This window comes from Hippocampus guttulatus, chromosome 1 (assembly GCF_054856545.1).
Source record: "Hippocampus guttulatus isolate MCC_2025c chromosome 1, RoL_Hgut_1.0, whole genome shotgun sequence".
Taxonomy (NCBI): Eukaryota; Metazoa; Chordata; class Actinopteri; order Syngnathiformes; family Syngnathidae; genus Hippocampus; species Hippocampus guttulatus.
In genome coordinates this window covers 30811480-30831299 of record NC_141261.1, presented here as the reverse complement: position 1 = coordinate 30831299, position 19820 = coordinate 30811480, and the positions used below count along the sequence as shown (strand labels likewise).

The window sequence follows — 19820 nt, the reverse complement described above, 5'->3', positions numbered from 1 at the left end:
AGGCCACTTGAGACAGTGAACATCTTCACCAGACATATGATAAAAATGCCTTTTTTTTATCCCTTTCATGCACCCTGTAACCTGATAACATGAGAAGCTGTCCACTGTAATCACCACTGTCCCTGAAAGGGTTAAATGGACAAATTATGTGCAGATATATATTTTACTTAACCAATGTACATCAAGCACCTTAATATATGTCATGCTCAAATACATGTATAAAAGATCCACAACGCGATGACAGTTTGCAACAAACAACCTTTTTTTTTTTCTCCAGGGCAAAGTGCTCTCGTGCATCAAGACCTCCATTCGTAGCTGGCGCAAAACTGCTAAACAACAAACCATTACTAAGAGCAAGAACTATTTTTTTTTTCAATTAACTAACACAAATTGAATGTGATATACCGGTAGTTGTCCTGTCCATGATTTAATATCCTCAAATGAAGCGGTGGTATGACGCGGTGCAGTATTGGGCAGTTCACACTGCTTTGTAAAGGCGCCAAACAAAATGTTTGCAGCGCAATTAATAAATATGTCCATATTTTGGGAGAACGTACGAGGCACAACTCCTCATGCACATTAAACAGACTGTCAATGTTCCTTGTGAAGGGGGAAAAAAAACACTGTGTACCTTTGTTGAGATCAGCCGCGCTTCACATTCCAGCATACATCGCGGCATCCAATACTCACTTTTTTTTCCATAGTCAGGACATTAATCGGTATGTTTAAGTGTGTTTTTCTTCCCCGTAGTTCGTCGAATGGGCGTTTTAACTGGTGGATTAAATGTTGTGTTTCACATTGTAAATATGAAAATGTGACTGAGACTTGTGTACAATACAATAAACCCCACAGCTCGTGCACAAACAATTCATCGGGTTTTACAGTGGTATATCAAATTGCGTTTCAGAAAAAAGTCTTATTCTCGAATGAAGATTGAGAAGCAGGAGTGCTACAAGGTGACATTCAGCGGTGAACAATATTATTACTTATAAAACTCTGAGCTGAAATGGAAGAGAAAACATCGGTTATTGAGCTGATTGAGGGCCACTTGGAGTGTGGGAGCAGGCCAAGATGCCACCCGCTGGTTTAGGCTTTCAAATGAAACTAGTCAACTATCCATCCATACATCCATTTTCTAATCCGCTTATCCTCACAACGGTCGTGGATTTGCTGGAGCTTGTCCCAGCTGTCTTCAGGCAGGAGGCGGAGTACACCCTAAACTGGTTGCTAGCCAATCGCAGGGCACACATAGACAAACAATCATTCGCGGTCACAATCGCACCTGGGGACAATTTAGTGTGTTCCATTAACCTGCGATGCATGTTTGTTGAATGTGGGAGGAAACCAGAGTACCCGTTGAAAATCCACGCAGGCATAGCGAGAACATGGATGGATGGATCTCTCCCCATAATTGAACATCGAGTTCCACAGCAGCATGACTACCAAAAGAGGCGCGTCTTCTGGGGGGCCAGGCTGAGGAGGAGAGGATCCGAGTTGTTTTTATGAGTCCAACAGAAGGAATTTTAGCAGATGGAATTTAAGAATGTGGAACAGCATATGAGTGGTGAGCACATCTGCCTTACAGTTCTGACGTTGATTGCGAATGAGTCCAGAGTGTATTCTGCCTCTCACATGAAGTCAGCTATAGTAGGCTCCAAATCACACATGACATGAGAGAGGATAAGCAACACGAAAACAATGGATGGATGCATGGAACTGAATTCTGGCACGTATTTGTTCATTTTTCGTTTTAATTTGTGTGGACGGGCCATTTGATGTGATGTGTCATTCATGTCAGCGTCTGCTGTTGATCATTCATTCATTTAGTCCTCCCATGAAATTTTAAATAATTAATGCTCAAAATACAGAAACATGCACTTGTTGAAATTGCCAGCCAATCGCAGGGCACACATAGACAAACAACCATCCACGCTCACACTCACACATAGGAACAATTTGGAGTGATCCATTAACCTGTTGTTTTTGGAATGTGGGAGGGAATTGGAGTACCCGGAGAAAACCCACGCAGGCATGGGGAGAACATGCAAACTCCACACAGGAAGCCCGGAGCCAGAATCGAACCCTCCACCTCTGTACTGTGAGGCGGATGTGGTGGAACTTGATATAACTTCAATTATAGGGAGAGATCCATCCATCCATGTTCTCCCCATGCCTGTGTGGGTTTTCTCCGGTTACTCCAGTTTCCTCCCACATTCCAAAAACATCCATGGTAGGCTGATTGAACACACCAAATTGTCCCTTGGTGTGAGTGTGAGCGCAGATGGTTGTTCGTCTCTGTGTGCCCCTCGATTGGCTGGCAACCGGTTCAGGGTGTGCCCCACCTACTGCCCGAAGACGGCTGTGATAGCCTCCAGCAAGCCGGCGACCCTTGTGAGGATAAGCAGATTAGAAAATGGATGGATGGATGTTTGATATGTACTTTAGGTTGGTCATCAACATGTACTGAGAAAAAAAAGTCATTTTAGAGAGCCATTTGGTATTTTAAATCATATTTAGGAATGCATTTGATCAAGCTAGTTACCTGCAGACAATCTAAATCTACAATCTAAACAAGTACATGTTTCTGTATTTTGGGCTTCAGCACCCTCCGCGACCCTTGTGAGGATAAGCGGATCGGAACATGGATGGATGGATGGAATAATAATAATAATAATAATAATACAGTGCAACTCCTCCAAGAAACAAGGTAAACTGTCGTGGTAAACCAATGCGCAGGCTGCTGCATCATAGCCAGGGGTTAACACTTGCAGTCGGGTAATCATGAGGTGCTGCCACGCATCATCCCACGCACATTCTCTGGCTTCAAGGCCACTCCGCTCCGGTAAACTACAATTCAAAATATTTATCAACTCCTGTCGGAGTTTATTTATTGCCATACTGTGACGGCGTTGTAACCTTCCATTTATGAAAACACTTTTCTCCAGGCCTGCTGCATCTGATCGCATTTTTGCACTAAGTTCAGATGAGTTCAGAAATGGATTCAGGAGAACTGATGCTAATAATAAATACAGTATATGAATAACTTGGGGTAATGTCAGTACATGAATCCAAGTTGAACATAATACAATACAATACAATACATGCTGATTTATATAGCGCTTTCACAACAGCGGCAGCTGTAACAAAGCGCTTAACAAAACAGTTAACAAAAAGTAAAAGAAATAAACACAACACATAACATAAAACACGGACAGTCGTGCAGTCCTAACCACTTTTCCGTCACACGCTTTGTTGTTTGAAGCAGTTTGAGATGAAAGAGGAGAGAATCAAAGTGTCCTTTAACCAGTGGAACAGAGACGTCATGCTCAAAATGTGCACACGTCGGCTACAAGCTAAGTTTCAAAGTCAACAAGAAGCTGTAGCATCCATTGACGAAAAAAGAGATTGGTTCACTTCTCCTGTCCCATGGAAATCCATTTCAATTCCAAGCGGCGACTCTCGGTTCCAAATACGCATCGGCGCTCTGCGCCAACGCTCCTCTCTCCTCATCCTCAACTTCAGCAGCCATCCATCCAGCCGCACCAACGCCGACATCTCCACTGAACAAAACGGGGTTGTGAAAAATGCTGCCCATTACAGGCGCAAAAAACACAAGCGCCCCAGGTCTGTCCAGCACCGACAGTCAATGGCGCCGACATCCCTCCAAATCAAAATCTGTGCTGGTACAGGCTTGCTGCCGAGAAGGCGCAACCACCAAGCACAGATACTTCTCCTTTGACGAATGTCGTGGCCCAAAAAAACGCTGAAAACAGTCCATATCAGGTCCACACGATGAAACAACAAACAACAGGTGACAAAACAAAAGACAAAAAGAACAAAAAAGCAAGGCTCTTGAAGAGCACGTGCCGAAGGCTGCCTACTCGGGCGCCATCTTGGAAAAAAAATAAAAAATAAAAAAACATAAGCATTATTTCATAACAAGGATTTTCAGATCAAAATGGGGCACAACGCAATCGGAAAGCTACCCACATTGGACATGCATTCTTTATTTATTTATTGTTATGTAATAAACTCACCCCTGATAGCTGTTTGTACCTTGTCTAACTCTCTAAAATAGATGTGTTTTTTCTTTTTCCCAAGCTCAAACAGTCAAGTTTCAACAAGTGGGATCTTTTGACTTAAAGGTAAAATAACATATTTCCATCCTGTGAGCGTAGTTGCAAGTGCCTTCCCACCTTGTTATGAGACCAACCTGCTGCGCAGGCAACCTGTCGCTTCTCTGCACTTTACAAATGATGTCATTGGCCTTGACCCCTGTGTGTCTGTTTTGCCCTCATCTTGTCGAACACCGCCAACAACCTGTGGCTCTTGGCCGCGCTGCTGTGCAGTTAGTGCAAACTGACATCGCTTGAAACCAGTAAACAAGTGTGGTCTGTGCAAGTGGTGTAAACACCACATATGCAAGTTTTCACCACGAAGAGTTTGTGTCATTTCTCTGTGGAAGGTAATCATTTAGAAAGTCTAATCAAGATTCGGTTTCACTATATAAATTGAGCGGCATATAATTGAAATGCATGATACCGTCATATCGAATGAAAAAGAAGCACAATTAAAATGTGGTGTTTTTCATCACGCACGCGCTGTGACAGGGAGCACACGACGCTGGGTCAACACAAACGTGTCGGAGCAATTCGTACACATGGCAAGACTTACGAGGTAGGAATTTTGCCTGTCGAGGAACACAGCGTCTCCCATGGCCCCAGACAAATATCCACAAATGAACCGTCCGAAGTGGATGTAGAACAGACGAGATCTTGCTTCCAAGTGTTAAGTCCAAATAAGTTTGCGCGCTTCAGACATGAGCGTAAAAAAGTCTCTGCTTATCTCCCTTCTGCAACCACACAGAGCATGTTTTGCACGTTTTCCCCCACTCTACTGTGTGGCGCCGAATAGACTAGTGTTGCTGTTTCTACAACCGTCAGATGGTTGTGTCGGAATCCCGGACGGCAACGTGCATCACGCGTAACGGATGCATACTACGCGCTGACTGGACTCTCTCGAGGACAAGATGCTGAACCAGCGGGGGAAGGCAGATACCCGCAACAAGTTCACGTCGTTTGAAATACGACTTCTGCTCGGTACTTTCGCAGTAAAACCGCCGCGTCCCGCTAAAGTTGACATCACACACACCTTCTATGTATACAAACCTAACATAGGACAACTTTTTATTCTGCCCAACCCAATAAATACTATAAGCACTACTTTGCTACTATCATCTGCCAGAAAACAAAGGATTAGCAAGGAAAAAACACAATTATAATTAATGTTATTATCAATGATGTCATGGTAAAGTACACAAAATAATACAAAAAGGTATGACTATTACGCCTGAGTTAACCTTAATATTGCAAATTAGGGGGAAAGAAATGTGCATACTACAAATGTTTTTGAATTCATGAAAAAAGAACACATCTGACAATGTCAATTTAAAAAAGCAATTAAATGATATTTTCCAACAAAGAAGTGGAGTTTGTATTCAAATAGATTGGCATACCTAATTGTGCAGACATATCTATCGTGCCTTAACCGCAATAACGCGATATGCTTTTATTTTGTAGGTCTGCCTATCAAAAGACGTTTCCTTTCATACTCACTGCGTTTGGCACTGGTAAATACAATGTGGCAGTGACAAGGGGCGGGAAGCTCGCATAAATTTTAGGCTGCATCATACCATACAGGGGAATTTGGATTTAAATGTATCTGGCCCAATGCTTGAATTATTGCTCCTGTTGGTGTGGCAGTAATTCTCAATACATTAGAAGGAAATGTGTAAACAAAATGCAAAGTAGGAGTTTATATTTCCCAAAATACAAATTCATATAAGATAAATTCATATGAACAAAGATAATTGTACCCACTGCCTTCTTTTTATTCTTATTGTTTTTGTTGTTGTTTTTTTTTTCATAGAAAGGCTCATGAGAGAAGCAGGCAACTGGAAGACTGAAAGAGGGAGCACATTGTTTGGTTAATGCAATTGTTGATGTGGAACCGATGTTGGGCAATCTGTCAAAAGCCTCTGCAAGCTGTAAAAGCTTGTAAAAACAGAACGAGCCAAGCAAATGGAGACATTGCATGTAGGACACCGAGGCTAAGTGGAGTTACTCCATAGAGAAGTGCTCATTCAGCATTTGAAAAAGAAGAAGTGATGCCAAATTCCTCCTTATCAGATAGTACCACAACCATTTAAAGAATGCCAAGAAGTTTGTAGTAGAACAGTTTCTTGACACTGATATCTACAGATACGAGATAATATACTGAGAGGAACTGTAAAACAGTCAAGGGGGCCTGCATAAAAATATGCTCTTGACGTATCATGCCTTTGTTGCCTCATTTGGACAAATCATTTTATTTCATGGTGCATCGTGATGACCCACAGGTAAAACACATCTGTTGGTGTGTACAGTACATTACTGTATTTCCTTCTAGTATTGCGCAACACGGGAGCAAAGTGCACCAAAGTCACACTGAAAGAATGGGAATCAAGATGCCTAGTTTAAGAAAAGTGTAATAAAGAGGCATGTTCTAGACAAAATGAAGTCAGCCATTCTTGAGGATGATAAAGAGGAAATTTACGCAGTTTTTTTTTTCATGATTCCCCTCAGTCACCAAAGTTCATTTGCGAGGCAGAAGGCTGTTGTTGAATACTTCTGTGGGAGGAGCTCCTAAAATGGTGCTTCCAATGTGACCCGGGAGCTGTGTGGGAAGAGGGGGAGGCATGTGAAGTATGGACACGCAGTCCATATGCGTTGTAGGATTCAGCTCCTTTTTGTCATATGGTTTGACAACTCTTTCATACACAGGCCCAGATTGAGTTGCAAAACGCTACCGTATGTTGCGCGATCACGACCTTCGGAAGCACAAATGCCTGGAACGGTAGATGACATCACAATTGGAGTGGAAAGTATTTCACATGAAGTCCTTGAAGATGCTCCAGAGGGCAACGGAGAAAGAGAGACTTTGATGTGTTTAATAAACACTTGCAAAATAGATGTTTGACGCGCGCAGCGGAGGCATTTACCAGTGTTGCGTCACACGGGACAAGCTTGCCTCCCTCGCAAAGAGGACAAAGGGTGTGGAGGAGCATGAAAAAAAATTCTGAACTGCACATGGGAGTGGGAGGATCCTGTTGCTGAAAGACAGCTGTAATCATGAATTATATTATTTTCCTCCTTCTGTCAAAACATCCCTCCCTCCATCCATTCACAGCAACGCGTAAAACAAAAAGTTGACAATGAGCATTAAGGTACAACAGCACCAGGGATTAAGTCACACATTAATAATTGCTCTGTTCCATGGTTATCTTCAAAATCGCAGTTTCAATTGCAAAATTGCACGAGCTCATCACAGTCTGAAGGGGATCGTGGAAAAAAAAAGAGCGGGAGCACATAAAAGAACATACAGTACAGCAGACGCTGAACAAAGCTCTGGTGGATGACTTCACAACTAGGGAATGCTCGTATGTGTGGTTGTGAGTGTGTGTGCGTGTGTTGGGGGCAGTGTGTGCATGCGTGTATGTAGTGTATTTCTGTTTTAGTGAAAATATGTATGATCCTTTTATATAGGAAAGAAACACATACATTGATAATTTAATTTCTTGTGATGAGTCTCAGACCATAATTTCCCTATTTGAATGACCTTTTCTGGCTGAAAAAAAAGTCAGTGTAAGCAAGACTTTCTTTGCTGGCCGAAACACTATTGGAAGCACTGACTTAAATTGCAATTTTTTTTTCATGAAAGGTTATTAATTTACTCCCACTAAAACCGTCACGTAAAATGCCAACATTATATCGTATTAATTGATGAAAAAAATGATAGTCACCGGTGACACTTGTGAGGAGTGTTTCTACATCTTGACACAATTTGCAGTAGAAGCGCTGTTTACAAACAATAAATTCATCATAAGAATGGGCCGTGAGTTGTCGAATTTTTTGGGTCTTTAATGAGCCAGGCCCGCAGTATGCTGCTAGGCAACCTGATCAATTCTCAACTTGCACCAACTCCTAAGCGTTCCATTATAAACCTGGTATTGTGATGAAATTGCTTGTATCGGATTTATGAAAAAGTGTAAATACACACACTCTTTCACGGTAGCCTGCAGATTTCAATGGTATGGTTTCAAGATTCCACTTCTTCATGGTGCCTAATTTATTGTCTTCTGAATTTAAGTGTATATCCAACATCAAGTTTAGTTGATATCTGACCGGCTATTTGTGAGCTAAACTCTCCAGTTTACCTTGTTGGCTAAGCTTCACAGTTCATAAAGATCGCTTATCTGCGTATGATAGATGAAAGTAACCGTCGTAGACGTTGTTTCTCTTATCTTTGAGTTTCAAACCTTTCACGTTGCTATTGTCTTTTTCCTGGTGTCATCAAAATAATAATCTTGAAACCAAATGTATTTGTCTATGGTGACACTGGCTCGATGAGTCAGTCTCAGCTCTAGTCTGTGGCTGTGTCATACTGATGGCCATCATTACCAGATTGGTGGCACGGATGACACAAAAAAGTTACTTTTCTGTCAAAGACAAAAGGCACATTGTATATACTTTTTTAAAAATGTAAACAGAATAACTTCAAGTCTCAAGTCAAAGTTGAGTCTTTTCATGAGTATTTGCTAAGCAGTCATGTAACTCGAGTCCCCCACTTGTGCAGAATCAGTTGTGCTGACCAATCGTGTTTTAACAAATCAGATTTCAACCTGTTAAAACAAAAACATTGGCATTGGAAAACATTTGTGTTTGGAATCCAAAGATCAGTTTTTTCTTCTTGAAGCTGAAGCTTTTCCATCACTTGGCAAGTTGGCAACTTGGTTGTTTCAAAAGTAAGTCCATGACACTCTGACATCTGATGTGGGAGGACTATCTATGTTTTATTTAGATTTCATGTTTGCCTATCTTTTTCTTATGGCTAATGAATGATTTGCTTGCTCCAATATAGCCTGTGGTTTTTTTTCTCTTCATGAAGTCTTCTTGCCCTCCGGGGCTTGTTGCTGATGTCACTAGCAGTTGTTTTGGAGCCTTCTTTACAGCTCTCACAATGTTTCTGTCATCAACTGCTGTTGCTTCCCTTAATCTACCTGTTCTACATCTACTACTTAGCACACTAGTGGTGTCTTCCTTCTTCAGGATATTCCAAATGGCTGTCCTGGCTTTGGACCTTGTTTGTGCAACGGCTCTGAGTCATTTTCCATCTTCTCTTAGCTTCCCGATTGCTCAGATCCAGATGTGTATACCTGGAAACAAAAGCTGAAATGTTCTCTTGTGTCACTCATCTTTTGACGTCAAACCCAGACGCTTTCAGTCAACAGTAAAAATAAAGGATTTGGCCTCACTATTTCAATACTTTTGGAAGGGGTTGTATATGTATATATATATATATATATATATACAGTATACATATATATTTTTGGGCATTAATTTCAATGAATTTTAACGGGATTAAATTTTTTCTCGCGAGATTAACGCGGCACACATCACAGCGGATGTTACATTGCTCTATAAATAAACCAGAAACAAAACAACAAGTGTGCTGTACAGGTCCACACACATTTGTTTTGCCAGCCACGGCAGCGTGAGACACCAAAAACGGATACTTTTTTAGTTTATGAATGGAAAGTTTACTTTTAAAAAGTTGACAGATTGTTCCACTGACAAGACCAAAGTTACCTGGATGTTTTGCAGTCGTAAACTGAGCTATCATCATTGCACATCGAGTCTGAAATACCACTTAATGGCCAAGCACACAGCTGACGTAAGTACTCCGCCCCCTCGTCTCAGACAGACAGCTATGGATCATTTCAAAGCGAAGACACGACGAAGAACAAATTTGCTGAAGCCGTAGCTAAATGTATGGCAACTGCATGCAAGCCTGTCAACATTGTCCACAGCTCGACTCAAGCTGAAATCATTCGCATTGCATCTAACGACTCCACTACGGATTGCCAGCGAGAGCCTCCATTACAAGCTGTATACAGAGATTGTACGTAGCGGAGAAGACACTGTTTTGGGAGAGAAATAAGAGACTAGGTTGATGAGCCTCTGGTGAATAAAGAGCAGGTAGCCTGTCGAATGCGATGTATGCCACCGACGCGATTGTTACTTGTTTGGAACTGTTTTGTGTGGAAGGTTACAGTGTTCCGTGTCCATATAGATAAAGCGGGTGGAGCTTCTCTTGTTCGTCTGACAGTGACGGTGCGCTGAGGCACGTCGAGAGTTCAGCGGTGCAGTGGTAGCGACCCAGCGAACACACTGAAAATAAAACGTCTCCAGTGTTGTCATCGAACCAAGTGTAGTCATCCGAAATGATGTCTACACAAAACTTCCGCGTAAGAAGGACCAACAGAATCAACATAGCTTGACTGCTGTGTTCAAAGGAAACTTGAGAAAAACGAAGTATGCAACCATGGCTTAAATCCACTATAGGCTGAGTACTAGTTTACCTTAGATGTGCACTTTATAATGTTATATTGCTCTGTTTTGATTCCATAAAAAGAGCTGTTAAAGCAGCTGTTGTGTGACAAAATATTTTTTTCACTGTTGTTGATGGACAGTAATATTGTGTGAGAGATTATGTGTGCTCCAAGTGAAAAATGTTCATGTAAAATTGAAAATCGAAATTGTTATTTCAGTAAATATTTGCATTTTACACATAGAAAACTGATTCATGATTTCAGGTAAAGAAAATTTTATTGGTATATGAGAGCAAATACGTTATCTAAACCTACAACTAAAAAAATAAAACGCAGCATCTCCATCCTCTTCAATGCCAGCCACGCCATATGCTCCCAACATCATTATCACAGACGCAAAGAGTCGAATTATAATCAGCGGTGGTAATTTGAGGTGTCCCGATACGATCGTGGTCGATCACGCAATTTTCATCTGGTCCGATATTCAAAGGTCACAAAGCTACAAAATAACGCAAAGGTGCTCATATCTTGCCAAATAAAACAGTAGTAGCTTAGTTTTGTTTTTCACAATGTTACTTTTTTGTTTGTTTGTTTGTTTATAGCAATGCAGTTAGTGACAACAGCTCTGCTGCACGGTGGGTTTGTCTTCACAGTTTTTTTGGAGAGAGAAGTAAGCCGAAAGATGCTCCTAAAAAAGTCTGTCATGCCTGATATAAAGAAATCTCCTTGCTAAAGGCAATCGTCAAAGAGTTGAGAGAGCTGAGAGTGTGACAGATAGGTTAGCAATTGTGACACGTCCAAATGACAAAAGTTCAATTTTTTCCCCGTAATGCATTGCCAAGATGTTGGATTGGGACTCGGTATCGGCAGATATTTAAAACCAAAAACTCAAACTTGGGTGCCAAAAGAGTGTGATCGAGACGTTCCTCGTGATAGTATTCAAAATAACAACATGACAAAAGTGGCGACGCCCCAAAGGGCAGCGGCTTCTCGGCCTGCCAGGAATAAACCGTTGACAATGACTTAAAAAACAGTTTTAGTGACACCTAAAGTACGTGTCAGGTATAGCTCAAATGAACTATACCAATTTGGGGAGAGTTGCACAACAAGTACTCTCAGCAGACTGCAGCTCCTACGAACAAAGAGTTGCACAACGCACATAGCCATTAGCAACATGATGCATTGTTCGTGGCAACAAAAGTGGGGAAAACCCGTCGGACGGCTAGCTCAGCTAAAGACTAGCAAGTCAACAATCCCATCTTTCTTCCTAGCCAATGTTTTATTGTCCAGTGTTAGCCAATGGACAATAAAACTGACTTACTTCCCCTGAGGTTTGATGGTTCCAGATGAGGAACAGTTCCGTGCTTTCTCTGATGGAAATGTGGCTAAAAGACAACATGCCCGACTCAGACTTTGAGATTGATGGACTGCAGCCGTTTCGAGCCGCCCCTGATTCCCATTTAGGAAAGAAGCACAGGGGTGGAACGTGGACTCTGTATCAATATGAAACATAGGTGCACAGAGTGGACTTACAGGGGGAGAGAAGTTCCGAAAGTATGTCAATTTCACTCAACTTCAAAAAGTGCCAACCTACAAAGTGCACAAAGTTAATGCCAATCGTTCACCCATTTACACACACTAATTAGAATCGGGTAATGTATTGGCACAGGTAACAACAATGTAGGTTGTAAATCTGATGACAAAGTGCACAAAGTTAATGCCAATCGTTCACCCATTTACACATAGTAATTAGAATCGGGTAATGTATTGGCACCATGTTAGAGGAATCTATGAGCAAAATTCTATCATGTTTAAAGTTTCATTTTAATTTGGGTACATCGAAACATTTGGGTGCGTATCCAGCACCCCCAAATGCCTGTGCATAAAGGCGCCGGCTACCTGGCCGGAGGGCTGTTGAAGTCCACAATTAGCACGTCAATGCAGGTGTGCGATCACGGGGGAGAGGGCGAAACTCGGTCACAAAAGGGGAATGAATAATTCGGGAACAGCGGTTGAACAACAAAAGACGAGTTGAGAACACCCGTCGCGCCCAGGCGACATTGGCCATCCACAAAGTCGGCAACATGTTAATTCAATGTAGACCAGACAGAAAAGGCGCCAACATACTGGTGGTTCAATGTTTAAAACAGGTAACCAATCACTACCGAGGGGCCTGACCGGGGGTGCGGTATGCAAATATCGGGGGCAGTGTTTTCCTTGTATGTTACAATAAAAGTCTGAATTGGCGGGAAGGGAGTTCGAGTGTGATCGCGGAGCAACTAACCGTCGTTCGCTCTCAGAGATCCGCTTCCGCCGATATCGAAGACAATTTTCCTGTGTGCCGAGTCATTTCTTTAACTTTGTCCGAGAAAATCTCTGACACATAGGTAACAACAATGTAGGTTGTAAATCTGATGATTCGACATACAGAATTTACGCCCACATTCAGCATATTACAATATTGATCACTAGATTAGCAGTGTGCCACTCATAAAAAATAACGTGTTGTTCTACCTAATTGAATTGTAGATATTTCCTAAGAAGTGTTCCATTTGATTTGTAGAGAAGTAAATACTCATTACATTTTTATCGACATAATGTGTTTTTTGTCGTATGATCAGTGAAAAAAAACAATATTTACTATCACTACAACACATGTTGTGACTGAGCAAACATTTATGAATTGACTTGCACTTGCTTGAACCAAGTAATGACTTGACTTGCTTGAAATCACAGTGATGACTCAAGACTGTCAGCTAATCACCACCTGGTGGTGTGTTGGCTCCGATGGTGGGGGAGAATGCCGGTCCAACCTGGCAGACCTAAACGTTTTGTGGGGTTTTGCTGGGAATGTCTGTTAGAATCCCCTGTCAGAAACAATTTCAACTGCCACCTCCGGCAAAGCTTTGTTCACTTCCCATTTGAGGTGGGGGACTATGAGTCAGAGTGGGCCATATTCCGCGCTTACCTTCTTGAGGTGGCAGATCAGAGCTGTGGCCAAAAAGTGGTCAGTGCCTGTCAGGGCGGCAATACTCGACACCAGATGGACGTCACCAGGCTGAAGAAAGAGTCCTATTGGGGCATTTTGGCCTATGGGACTCCGGAGGCAGCGGATGGGTCCCCACACAGTTAGATTGCATTTTGCGCTAGACTTGCGCTGGGAATGAAAATAGGGCAGTATGTCTCCCAGCTGTCCTGGGAACGGCTCGGGAAGTCTGGGCTTCCTTGCTAAAGCTGCTGCTCCCTGATCCGACCCTGGATGGGAAGCCAAGGGTCACAATAATTGTGATCTATCTATCTATCTATCTATCTATCTATCTATCTATCTATCTATCTATCTATCTATCTATCTATCTATCTATCTGTCTATCTGTCTGTCTGTCTGTCTATTCGCAGACCCATAGAATTTTCCAAGTGGAATGAAAATCAAAGGAAAATAGAGGAACTTTGGGAAACACACCATTGTATGAATGAGGTGTATCTCAATGCCTTTGTTCATGCAGTATACAGTTAAACCTCAGTTTTCTAACGTCTCGGTTCTCGACCAAATCGGTTTTCGACCAAAAATTTCGATTTTTTTATGCCTCGGATTACGACCGAAAATCGGTTCTCGACCAAACTGAATGTACTTGAATGCGCCACTTGACTCCTCTAGCTTTCCTTACACGAGAAAGTGACACTTCCTCGGGTAGACGAGGAAGTGACGCTTCCTTGTGTAGCGTTCCATTGTGAGCAGACATGTTCAATAAAGATTTATTTTTTAAAAAAAGAGCGTGGTTTCGGTTTTCGAACAGCCTTCTGGAATGGATTATGGTCGAAAACCGAGGTATGACTCTACAATGTCACATGATCTCCAGTTTGAGCCATAATTGCATGTGTTCTTCAAGGTACTCTGCCTATTGCCTGACACCCGAACTTTTGCTGGACTTGAGTGAGCCGTAGGAACAGCCGGCGCAGGCTCCCAGGAGATGCAGGAACAAAGTGAACCAAATAAGATGCCCACTGAGTGATGTCATGTGATTGTGCTGTGTATAGTCTGAAGAATTTCTGCAGCAAGTGTGTTTTCGTACCTTAACGTCTGCAAAGGGTCATTAGTGTATCAAGCATATCAAACGAAAATTTTTGTTGTTTCAAATATTTGTTCTACATTGTTATCTCAGTGACTTTTTAGGAATGCTGTTCATGCTAACAGCAGATAACAGGAGAGAAAACCAACACATACAGACACATTGTGCCAGAAAAAAATAGCAGCACTTGGCCATGTTGACATGATCTAAAGTCAACGTAACTTTTTGTTGAGGTGTTTTCACCTCTACATCTACTTGACTCCTTAGGGGCATTGTTGTGCGGGACTCAATAATTCAAATGTAAGAGGGAAACTGGTCAAAACTGCATAAAAGGGGACCCATACTCAAATGTGTCTTGCTAAATCTTATATCACAATATGTTATCATTGAACTGGTATATGCAAGAAAGAAAGAAAGAGAGGGGCTGGGGGGGGGGGGGGTGACAAATGTATCTCATGTCTCTTTCTCACTCTGGAATGCAGCTGGAATCCAAGACTCCTGAGTTGACACTCCCACTGCCTTGTGTCATGAAATACACACACACACACACACACACACACACACACACACACACACACACACACACACACACACACACACACACACACACACACACACACACATATACAAGGCTTCATATGGACTAGTTGGGTCATTTTAAACCACTGCATGCATGCATGTGATGACCTGTCCAGCTGATACAGTTTCTCCAGAAAGTAATCAGACCCCCTTCAATTAGTTTTCATTGGTTCCTTTGCATCCAGCAAATCATTAAGGTCACAGTTTTGTTTTGTTTTTTTGTTTATTTTTTGTCAAAGGTCCATATCGTCGCCCCCTTAAAATATTGGCCAAAGTAGTATTTTCACCAAACTTTTTTCTTTCTTTTTTTGCTTTAAACAACTCAAAATGCTGGCCATGTCTGCGAAAAATGGCCACATTCTCAGTTAAACACATTGCATCATTCAATTCTACCCCTGAAATGAAATTATTCAGAAATATAATAAAATCAGTATTTCGTTCAGTTTTTCTTGTTTTCTGACACAAACCAGTCAATACGTGGTGCAACCACCATGTGTTTGATGCAGTGCAACGTATCTCCATCACAAAAAAACTTGTGACATTTATTCGTGACCATCACCTCATGTTGCAGCAGGAACAGGAACAACCCCATGACGTAAGGATGTCCACACAATTTGTGGAAGCTGAAAACAACCCAGTTCCCACATGGTTTGTAGACTTGCCAGGCATGTCATCCATCCATCCATGAGCGATGTTTAGGATCATAACTGTGGCCTGGATCAACCTTGAACAGGCCACAATTAAGAACCTCATCACTTCATTCAGATGTATTGCACTGTGTGAAGTAAAATGGTGGTCACACCATATACTGACTCGTTTTATGAGCCCCCCCCCCATGTGACAAGAATCCTGCTTGTTTGATATTCCAATTTCAGTACATCTAATTTTCTTGTTTTGAACCTCTGAATTTTTCTGAAATGTCTCTTCAGAATTTCTATGCTTTGTCTCACAATGCCACTTCAAATTGGAAATTTTCATCATAGCTATGGTCTGCTGGCAGATTAAGCATGTGGGTCTTGTACTGGCTGGAGGCAGAATGAATATACAGCATGGTTTTCAATTCACTCTTTGATTTGCTGATTTTCATTGTCAACCTTTTGTTTGGCAGCAAACTTAGAACACACCATTTTTGTATCTTGCAAAGTGTCCTTGAAAGTTGAAAATTGGACTTGCAGCTGTGAAATTCGTGACCCAGTAACAGACTATCTGTGCATCGTTGACATGGAAACAAGTCCCCGTATGCATGTGCTATCCACAGCAAGACACATAGTAAAGGTAAACATTTTTCAATTTTGAGGAGGTGAATGGTTTGGTTGACTGTGCACTTTGCTGTGGTAAGTGCAGCGTAGCTTATGGCCACACTCTTCTGAGAATACCCAATCTTTTCTGATCACAGAAAGGCCCTGCTTGTGAGCTAATGTGATTTTCCCTTATAAGGTATTGGATGGATAAGTTTGACTGGAATATAAAACGAATCCAAAGAAGCCTGAATATGCATATTTTGAACATGCTGTATGTTTGGCTTCATACGCAGTTATAAATGTTGCCTTTGATGTGCGTGTGACACAGTACATACATTAAAAAAAGAAAAACCTTTTATAATACACCCTGCATTCTTGAATACGAAATGTGGGACTTAAAGTAATGTGAAATAACAGTAAACAATGAAATAATGTTAATTTATACACATTTTTAGGATTTTGGGTTACAAAAGAAAGCAGGAAGACCTACAGTATATTTACCAAAATAAGTTCTATTATTTTATATACAGTATCTTCTACTAGTGTAAACATGGCATCCTGATTACTGTTGTATTTGTGGAATATGGGGTTAAGCACAAAATCCACCCGTTTTTGTCCATCTCAGGGGACGGCCATTTTTCCGCTGTGATGAAAGTTAAACACCACCGAATTAAATAAAAGCCTATTATTATTTTTCTATGGAGTTTCAAGATCATGATGGAGTTTAGCAATTAATGCTGTTGTCTTCCATCCTATTGAGAAAAGTATCACAGCCAGTAAATGTATGACAGATGCTCATGGTCGAGGACATTTTGTGCCATGAGATATCTTTGACGCTGTTTAGCCGATCAGCCATGGTCACCTATTAGTGTGAGATTTTTTTCCATTGCCGACAATTTGCAAAAACTGCGTCATAGCTTTTTCATCATGTAAACTGTCCTTTGGAGAGGGACTCATTATTTGTTCCTCCTACAACTAGTGTTTACATCACTGAGTTGTTACTGTGGCAACAGAGCTACCCTCACAGCCAGCGGAGGCTACACAGTGCAGGGATGTTTTTGTTTTTTTTCCCTCTTTCCAAGCAAAATGGCATCGGCCATTGGCAATTAACCCACCCTGACTGGCTCTTAGCTCGCAAATCAGTGCATGACATGGACTATGAGTTGGTACACAAACACACAAAAAAAAAAAAAAACGGCAAAGAAAAATGGCATTACCAAGACGAGTAAGCTCAGCAAAATGTTGCCTTTTATTGAGACTTTTTTCTGGTTGTATTATGATTGGGTTTTGCGCCAGGTTCTTTGTAAGTGTATTTAATTTCATTAAACCCTGACTCTGACTTTTCAGCCATGTGCGCAGTCACAACCTCTGACCTGTGAGGTCACAGCACCGTGAATGCGTGCGCCTGCTTCCATGTGTGTGCACGTGTCTTCTCGTGGCCACCCAACTGAAAATGTTCTGGCTCTGCCCCTGGTAATAATGTCTGTAAAACCATAAGACATGCGCACACACATAAACACGTGTGTGCATGTGTGCGTGGACACACATATATGCACACTGCAACTGTAAAGTAATTTCAGAGCCCATTAAATGTCCATAAACACAAACTCCCTGCAAGATTGCGCTATTTCAGTATGCCCCAGCTTTGGTCTCCTCAGGCTGGTTTAATTATGCACAATCAGGGCCAAATGCATATCTCAACTGACACACGTCTTGGTTTGCTGTATTATTTTACCAACCGCAAAAACACACACCCCCAGCCACATTCAGTATCAAAACAAATGCGAACTGCGCATCGATGACAATCGTTAAAAGAGTGCATACTTGGTGATCATTCCAAACATAATATCACAATGGAATGTACAAAGAAATTGGTATTTTGAGTAGCGTATCGTAGTAGCAAAATGGCAGTATTTACAGTAGTGTGTCATTTCAAAAGTCTGATGTTGACACGGAGCAGAAAGTGGAGCATATAGCAATTCACACTTATTGTTGTTCATATTGATTCATTAGGAAGTTCTGAATAAACATTTTAGTTACAATTTTGGCTACAAAGGAATAATAAAATGATGTTATTTTATTGAATTGAGTCACAAAAATTCAAAACAGGTGATTGTCACGTTGTGTAAGATGTTATCTTTATCTTTATTAGATAAAAGTAATTTTTGTTGAGTTTAGGTCTGACAGCTGTTTTGCTCACTCATTTCTGGGTATGAAATCCGAAACTGATTTCACTTTCTATTTTGTATGTATTGGATCCCCATTTTCATGAAAAAAAGATGAAATAAATGTGTATATATGTGAATAAAACACAAAGATGAAAGAGTTACAAGCTTTGAAAAAAAAAAAAAATTAAATGAAATACAACTTTTTAGAACAATATGCCTACGGTCACAAGGTTCAGAGGAACGTACAGCACTAAACCTCTTAATTGATGATAGCTTTCTGTTTGCAGATATCGATCATACCAGCCGATTGGGAGCTGCACACACCTCTCACTACAATGTCTTGATTGTGACTGCACGAACAAGTTGCGAAGGAGCTGTCGATGAGCCCAATCCAATCCACACTCTTTCTTCATCTAATCAGGAGGGCAATCTGTGGAGAAAAAAAACTTGACGTGCTCGAAAAAAAAAAACTGACCGCAATTTTGGAATCAACCTGCCACTAATTATTTTAATCATTTTAAAAATACAGTATAATCCAACAGATTTTTAGGGGGGTCAAATTGCTCCCCAGTTTAATAGACTGAATGAATTCCTCCAAATAGTTTAAGTTTTGTTTTTTCACCCACCAAGCATCTTTGATCATTTAAAAACGCAGATTCACAGACAATTGTCAGTAGTTTTCCAAGCCAAGCACTTTAGTCGCCCATATAGGGTGGACAAGTGCGGATGAGTGTTCATCGCAGACATTTCCGATTTATATCCGCATTTGAAAAGGCCCATGTCGGATTTTAAAAAATAATATTTGTAATTTTGTACTGTTCATATTGAATGAAAAAATCAGATGTGTCTCTTATGGGCCAAAAAAATAATCATCTCAATTGAGCTACAGTGTGAACATAACCCAAGTTTCTATTGCATTCATAATCCTAAAGGATTTTGCATATAGTGACATAAGGCTTTTACTGCCCAAAGCGTGTGGAACAGAGCAAACCCGATTGGTTCATCAGAAAGGTGATAACACGCGGTGATAACTTGGTTGTTCATGAAAAAACATGCAATACAGACAATTCCTGCAGTAATAAAATGCAAAATAATAATTAAATTTTGGGGGTTTTTTCTTTTTATTGACTTTCTTTATTTTTATTTTATTTTATTTTATATTTTATGTTTCACAGAATCTCCAAGCAGTCATTCAGGCATGTAGGAAAGTTAATGGGAAGGTCCCCACTCGGGCAGCACAGAGGTGCAGGGTTCGATTCAGGCTCTGACCTCCCTGTGTGGGGTTTGCATGTTCTCCCCGTGCCTTTGTGGGGTTTTCCACGTCCTAAAAACATGC

The 19820-nt window shown here is 41.2% G+C and overlaps 1 protein-coding gene across 3 annotated transcripts in view; it reads right to left on the bottom strand.

The window, feature by feature from the left end:
• Positions 1-19820, bottom strand: part of LOC147211341 (rho GTPase-activating protein 6-like) — a 66202-nt gene that overhangs the window by 36315 nt on the left and 10067 nt on the right. The window contains exon 1 of one of the 3 annotated variants that reach the window (XM_086126172.1): positions 4675-5000. The exons of the other annotated variants lie outside the window; for them this stretch is intronic. Coding sequence (XP_085982298.1) covers positions 4675-4716 — 42 coding nt within the window. The 5' untranslated portion in view covers positions 4717-5000. Of the gene's footprint in view, positions 1-4674; positions 5001-19820 lie in introns of those variants that run through there. 3 annotated transcript variants of the gene reach the window in all.